The following is a 7,621-nucleotide window of genomic DNA, read 5'->3' on the forward strand; positions in this document are numbered from 1 at the left end:
GTCACAAACGCAGACTCTCCTTTAGAGGAGATTGTGATTTCAGGATGTGAAAGGCTTACAAAGTAGATCATCTGCAGTAAAATGTAAAACACAGATGGAACTCTGAAAACGAGTGACAGTACAATGTGCCAAAACAACATCAACAGCAGTCCATGCAACATGAGAGTACCAACAGTGTATGTCGTCATCAACCAGCAATTCCTAGAAATATCAGAAATATGAGGAATAAATAAAAACAGAAACCAGCCAATCAACCCAGTCAGTGTTGATGGAAAGGTGGTTGGAGCTACAATCCTTGTCTTGTAAACTTGTTAAAACAGGTGTGTCCAATTCAGTCCTCTAGACATGCAGCATGCTTTAGTTCTCTCCCTGGTTCAGTACACCTCATGGCTTGCCAGCAGGCCTCTGCAGAGCATCGACACGCTAAGTTGGAACCATTTAAATCAGCTGTGTTGGATCAGAGTCATCTAAAACATCTACCGGCCCTTGAGGACAGCCCCATGTTAGAGGAAGCAAAAAAAATAAAAAAAATAAAAAATGAGTCTGGGGCAAAGGGTCACCTTACAGCAGGATGGAAAACCCTGAGCAACAGCATCACGGCTTAGATCAAAGCATAGTCTTGTGCTAGAATGACCAAGTAATAATTCAGTAGAGAATTGACAGAATGACTTGACTACTTTAGAGGTATTGCATGGATGAGGAGTTGGATGCCAAGACTAATCCAAAATGTGCTGGTTGTAGAGCTCCCTCTGCAGGGGTCTACTGCATGCTAAAACTGTGCTAATAGTGTCAGATCTCCTAGCAATTAGGCCACAAGTCAGCAAGCTACCCAAGGACAAAGACTCTAAAGCAGAGACATCAAACATCAGGCTCTAAACTCACTACACAGTACCTACACTACAACACTGATATGAGTGACAATTTGACCCCAGCCCTACAGCCACTTTTGTGTGAAAGTATGCAAAGATTATAAAATCAATCTATCATTTTCGTATCGTTTCTGCTCCTCTAGTCACACTTGCCCGTGACACCAGCAATGGAAGCGATGTTAAAGGGTGGAGTAGATCAAAAGCAGTCGAGACTCTTTGATAACAGATCTGATGCTGCAGTCTATCTGTTCATACTTGAAACAACACAGCTACTTAAAATTCTGAGTCCGAACAGAGTAAAGTAGAGAAAGCACAGTTTCAATCCAGTCGTGACACGGTGTCTGTGAAGGTTATCGATTAACAATCATGAGACTGCCTTGATCTGCTCAGGAGCAATCCCACTGTAAGCTGCGATGTGAATTAAAGAACAGGGGGGGGGGGAGCAGCGTGCAAGTAAGAGCCTGTGCCTCTCAAGCCTTTAGGAGTGAACCCATTGAACTCCCCAAGGTGCAGTGGAAGCTCTCAGAAAAATCTACTCGTGCGCCGACAGCACCACCTAGCTGCTGGCAAATGCAATCGCTGGCAAATGAAACGCTCATGTTTCAGAGACAAACCTGAGCAGGTATGGACCAGAATCTTATATCCAGTGAATCAAAAAGAAAGGTCAATGCTGTCATACTGCCGGTTTGCATAAACTACAAGCGTTTCTCAATAAAAAACACTTAAAAAATATTTAAGTTATGCACACTGCGGCAAAAAGAACTGAAGTTTGTGAAAATCTAAATCTGTGTCACAAAACTTGCTCAAAAAGCATAATGTGGAGGCAAAAAAAAAAAAAAGAAAAAAGAAGAGAACAGAAGTCTGAGGAAAATCTTTTATTCTGGCAAAGAAAATGAACAAGCTGATTTGTTGGTGTTACATAAACCATACTTCCACTTCGAAGCTTACTTTTTTGACTATTAAATTAATACAAACTACAACTACATGTTGATGAACATGCTATTTTATAAACGACACTTTGAGATTTTTTTTCTTAAATGATCCACCATCAACATCCTCAGCAGTCTTTTGGCCATTTAAAACAAAACTATTACATTTATATTTAAAAACATAAAAACACAAAATATAGCAGAACAACAAAGTCTGGAAGACAACTAAAAACATTTAAGACCACAAAGGCTAAAGCTAAATATTCTAAATGATTCATTTAAAAACAACAAAAAAAACTAAAATCCTAAAACAAACAATCAGATAAAATATAACATAGAAGAAACTACATACAACTTATGCTATCTTATAATTTAAGACAACTAACATATTTGATGTTGAAATTTAAGTAAATATTTACCTTTTAATTTATGAAAACAAAGCCGTATTCGTGGGAAAAACAAGACCACATGACAAATATTCTATTCACAGCTACTTTCCAGGATCCCTGCATAGGGACAACTGTAAAAAACGCTAAGCACCAAGGTCTTATAAGACGTTGGTTACGATATGCGACTACCGCCTGGCTCCTCGTCCTCCTCCTCGGCGTCTGCAAACTGCTCTGATTCAGTGGCAAAGCGGTAGCGGCGCCATCGCATCGGGTGTGCGTGGTGCACAGCTGGATTGTAATTAGCCGCCACCGGTGGATCGGCCATGTTGCTCTGCCGAAGTGACAAATCCTGCAGAGAGAAGTGGAGCACATCCTCCGGACCTGCAGAAGGCACACGGAGCCAGTCAGGGCCTTAAAAAGCACTCTTCTGAAATAAAAAAAAAATTTAGTTTCATAATTTCAACAGATTTTTCTACTTCCTGTGGAACATCTGATCAGGTCTGACACACTGTTACCGTCACGATATTATCATTTCTCCGTTTGTAGAGATTATACTTTACATTGATGGAGAAATGGATTCTGGAGTTAGTAAAAGTCGGTTTTACCATAAGGCACGGTCACTACATTCAACTCCACCCTCTTTTTGAGAGTGACATCTTGGATCTCTTCGTCCCAGTCTTCCTTCTCTTGCAAGGACATCAGAAGTGGCTTATAGCCTTCTGGAAAGGTCATGTCCGCACCTCTGTAAAAAAGACCCATGTTGTTGGATTCAGTATTATTGTAGGTCCTCTTTTGAGGTCTGAATATGTAAATAACACATTTGTCTAAATGCATTTGGAGATGTTTTGAACAGCAAACACCTAAAAGTCTATAGGCAAGAAAGGGAAATTCACATTTTGAGGACAATTGAACCGGAATCTGTCAAAAAAAAGAAAAGAAAAGAAAAAAAAAAAAACTGGAAACGACGACAGTACAACATGATACAACTGGCTCAGTGCTTACGGGTCCTGAGTTTTTTCCTGGATGCGGTCACTAAAGGGTGCATTGTTGAAATTACCAATGCGTACTGTTATAAATTCCATAGAATGTAAAACTGCCTTGATGCTTTGACATTACTTTCTGAGTTCCTGCTGCTATTGACCACGTCTGCTGTTTTTCTGTCCATTAGAAAGTACACCTGGCTGAGTCCTTTGGTTGAAAGAGACGGCAAAATCAAAAATCCAACAAAAAACTATTACTTAAACATTAACTATTACAGCCTGGACAAAATAGTATCAATAATCGACATCATAATAAACACGATCAATATCAAATAATATGTCTGAAAGAATATTCAACAATTTCACTGAACTCTGATCTAGAAAAAAAACAACAAAAAACAGCATTCTGGGGGATGTAGGCAGAGGAAAGACTAACTGCTCAACCTCTCATAGCCAGCTAAGCAAGGTTGGTGGAAAGGACGGACGGACGGACTTACTTACTCTTTGGTTACCTAGCAGCTCACTTACTCTGCCTAGCAACCTAGCAACTCACTTACTCTTTGGTTACCTGGCAACAACTTGCTGTGTAACATGCACAGCAGCAGTTTAAGATTTTGCCACTGTGCCTCATAACTGCTTAAAAATAAAAACAGTAGCATGGGGTGAAAACTGGATGAAACATTTAAAACTGTCATCGGTTTGGATGCATTTCAGATATTTAAAACAAACAAACAAACAAAAAAAACAGCAACTAATTATCAATAGACTGATATGAAAAGATTATATTGTGACACATTTTTCAGCCGCATCATTCAGCCCTACTTTAAGACTGTGTTGCAGTCTACCCACACCAGACACATTTAGGTGGCATATCATATTAAAAGAGGCTGTACGTTTGCCATGCAAAAGCTAACACTTATGTTGTGGAGATTTGCCTAAAAGACACAGCAGCCCTGACTAAACGTGTTCCTCAGTCAACGATGCTGACAGAAGAAGTCTTGGCGTACCTTTTCTTCTTGTTTCCGAAGCGTTTCTTTCTGCTTCGTTTCTTCTTGGATGCAGGAAAGCTGGGATCTGGCGCAGCTTGTTCAGGCTTATAGTACGGATTGACACCAAACCTGGCGGCGCCATTGGCCGTAGCATACTGCGGAACATCTGCAACTCTCCATCTTCCAGCTGGCGTACCATTCGTGACAGGTGAAAAAGCATCCTTTTGTTTCCAGGGGTTCTTCGGAGACACAACTTTAGTACTCCAGTCTCTACGGTCCAGAGAGCCAGCATTAGTACTCTCACTGGCTCCATGTTGGTGGCCATTGGCTGTGCTGTACCGAGGCACATCTGCAACTCTCCATCTTCCAGCTGGCGTACCATTCGTGACGGGTGAAAAAGCATCCTTTTGTTTCCAGGGGTTCTTCTTAGACACAGCGCTAGTACTCCCGTCTGTACGGTCCAGAGAGCCAGCATTAGTACTCTTGCTGGCTCTATGTCGGCGCCTTGCCCTCTTAACCCAACATGCATCAGGAATGTGACCGTTGGGCAGATCGTCGGGCCTACAGGTGTTGTGCTGAGCTCCCTTTGGTTCGCACTCGAGTCTGAACTCACACTGAGGCATCACGTCACCTGTCACACAAGGTTAAAGGGTTCATTACACGTCGTAAACAATACATATTCTTTTTATTTCCTTCATTACAAAAACCTAAAAAATAAAGGGATGCAGGACATCAGCATTAAAATCAGTGTCAGCTGCCGTTTGGGACTTTCTTAAAATATCGGTATTGATAAGTAAAACTGCTGTGACATTAATAGACAAAGTTTATTTGAATCTAGTTAGTGTTTCAGGAGGAGGGTGGTCATGGCATTTGTTTGGATGTGTGACAATAATGCAGCGCAGGATTGTGGGATGTTTAGCTGAAGCACAGAGGCAATGTCAGCTGCGTCAAAGAAGTAGGGATCTACATATAATAGCAGAAAATATCGAATGTCAGCCTGACGAGCAGTATTGATATCAGCCCGAGTTTTAATATTGGTGCATTCCTATATTTAAAAAAATGATCATATCAATTATTGTGAATATCCGTAAAAATGCTCCAAAGCAAAAAGCTCTCAGAATCACCCTTTTGTGCATACGTAGCAGCTGAAGAGTCAGATTTTTCATTTTTGGCTGTTTTTTGTTCTCATGTTCAGTTAAGTTAGTGACCATTTTCAGAGGAATGACTGACGACCCCCAACTTGGGTCTTCAGTCATTCCATTTGGTTTACAAATGGCTTTCTAACCTATTCCAGATTAGATGTATATGAACGTTTTACATTTTTCCTTTAATTTCTTTTCGTTTTGGAGCCAATCTAACCGACTTCATGTTGTGAAACAACTTTTATTTAGGTGGTTTCTTGATTCTACAGGATGGGCAGTAGTCAAGCCCAGTATTTAGATGGCCTGCTTCCCTTCATTTGAAAACTGCATTTTTATGTTTCATCTGGTTATCTTTTTTCTGAAATTGAAATTTGATAACCTGACACTTAAGAGTAGCAAAACAGCAGACATTTGTGAGTGGCAAATAGTTTTTACAGGACTCTAGTACAAGTTCTGCTCAAAAACATTTGTTGAATATTGTGGGGAAAAAGTTCCAACATTTTTGGTCGCTTAGTCATTTCGGCACACTCACCAGACCTAAATCTCATAGAGAATCTATTCAGGATGAAGATGAGAAAACCCAGACCCAACAACGCAGTTGACCTGAAGACGGCTATCAAAACAACCTGGTTTTCCATTGCACATCAACCGAGCCACGCCGTTCTGTTCAAAGTCAGTCTTAAAGGGCAGGTATCCTGCATGTTTTAGGTCCCGCCCTGGTTCCAACACACCTGCATCAAATGACGTTAACAGGCCTCTGCAGAACATTGACATCCATGTAGCAAATCATGCAAAAGGAGCCCCGACCAAGTACTGATTGCAGCAAATTTATAACACTTTTTCAGAAGCCTGACACTTCTGTTTAAAATTTCTCTTTTCAATAGGATTAATAGTATTTTAATGTTCTGTTCTGTAAAAGTAAACTTAAAACCTGCTGGAGAAATAAAAGACCGAAACTATAGTATAACTGAAATTCACTTACTATTTTTTTTTTAGGTACTGATATTTAGAAATATATCCGACATTTAGCAGCTTTAGAGTACATTTTAAATTGTTTTGTGAACACATCCGTCATACTTTGCAGCCATTTCCTCTGAATCCAGCACTAGCTACTGTTTTCAAAATGCGTCCCTCAGACTTTCTCCGAAGTTTATGTTTGGATGCAGATCAGGGTTAAATCGCGCTTAAAGGTAAAAAAAAAAAAAAAACCCTCTCAGATTGAGCTGGAGTCAGACTGCACTAGGACGGTCTTAATGTGCACAGAAGACTAAAACAAAACCCTCCTTGTCTGAGCTGACTTCAACGTTACCGCGCTGGCGTCAGCATGCCTCCGTTAGCTAACCGTAGCGCTCTGATTGACTGACTTGACTCCTCGCTGCAAAAGTTACCGCGTTAAGCGGCAACCATCACACGGGTTAAGCGCCCGGGAAACAGAAATGATCATTTTAAAATAAAAATGAATTGGTTATCTTAACATCGGGGCTTCATCGGAATTGATTTCTTACCTGTAGCTGAAGTTGCAGGCAGGCCTGACCCCCGCGAAGCACCAATCGGCCCAAATCAAAAAAAGAAAAAAAAAAAAAAAAGTGATTTAAACGGGGTGACAGATAGGTGGCGCCAAGCTACGGAGAAATACATTTACTTCCTTTTCTCAGCTTGACTCAGTTTCAATTTATTTATGTAACTTTTTTCTTTTCTTGAGCTTCTGCACATCCTATTTTTATCTATGATTTCTGTGGTTTTTTTAGTTTTTTGTTTTTTTTGCTGCTTTATTTATTTATTTGCCTCAGCTGTATTAGACTGACGACTTATTCAAGATGTACCTCTCCACTCCCTCAATGACCATTGGAAATATCCATCCATTTTCTTTACACCCTTGTCCCTTGGTGGGATCGGGAGGGTTGCTGGTGTCTATCTCCAGCTAACGTTCCGGGTGAGAGGCGGGGTCACGGCAACACAGAGACACACACACATGCACACACACATTCACACCTAGGGACAATTTTGAGAGGCCTATTAACCTGACAGTCATGTTTTTGGACTGTGGGAGGAAACCGGAATACCCAGAGAAAACCCACGCATGCACAGGGAGAACATGCAAACCCCATGCAGAAAGACCGGGGCCGGGAATCGAACCCAGAACCTTCTTGCTTCAAGGCAACAGCTCTACCAACTGCGCCACTGTGCAGCCAGCCCATTGGAAATAATTGTGCGAAAATCTCGACACTGTATAGGCACCAGCTGTGACTTTTATTCATGTACTTAAAACATTTGGTGCACATTTAAATTAAATCTTTGTGTTGAAACTAAGCAGTTGACCAAG

At 40.9% G+C, this 7,621-nt stretch overlaps 1 protein-coding gene across 2 annotated transcripts; it reads right to left on the reverse strand.

The window, feature by feature from the left end:
• Positions 1-1,729: 1,729 nt before the first annotated feature.
• LOC103469612 (uncharacterized) lies at positions 1,730-7,560 on the reverse strand. 2 transcript variants are annotated; one of them, XM_081609408.1, is made up of 4 exons: positions 6,804-7,560; positions 4,175-4,787; positions 2,793-2,929; positions 1,730-2,568 (listed from the first exon to the last, which is right to left on the reverse strand). In XM_081609408.1, the coding sequence occupies exons 2-4, from the start codon at positions 4,777-4,779 to the stop codon at positions 2,360-2,362; spliced, it is 951 nt and encodes a 316-aa protein (XP_081465534.1). In that variant the 5' UTR covers positions 4,780-4,787; positions 6,804-7,560; the 3' UTR covers positions 1,730-2,359. The 2 variants fall into 2 exon arrangements, with proteins under 2 accessions (XP_081465534.1, XP_017159843.2); XM_017304354.2 differs by lacking the exon at positions 6,804-7,560 and adding an exon at positions 5,831-6,218.
• Between the last annotated feature and the right edge of the window lie 61 nt (positions 7,561-7,621).

Source organism: Poecilia reticulata, chromosome 1 (genome assembly GCF_904066995.2).
Source record: "Poecilia reticulata chromosome 1, P_reticulata-male-v2, whole genome shotgun sequence".
Taxonomy (NCBI): domain Eukaryota; kingdom Metazoa; phylum Chordata; class Actinopteri; order Cyprinodontiformes; family Poeciliidae; genus Poecilia; species Poecilia reticulata.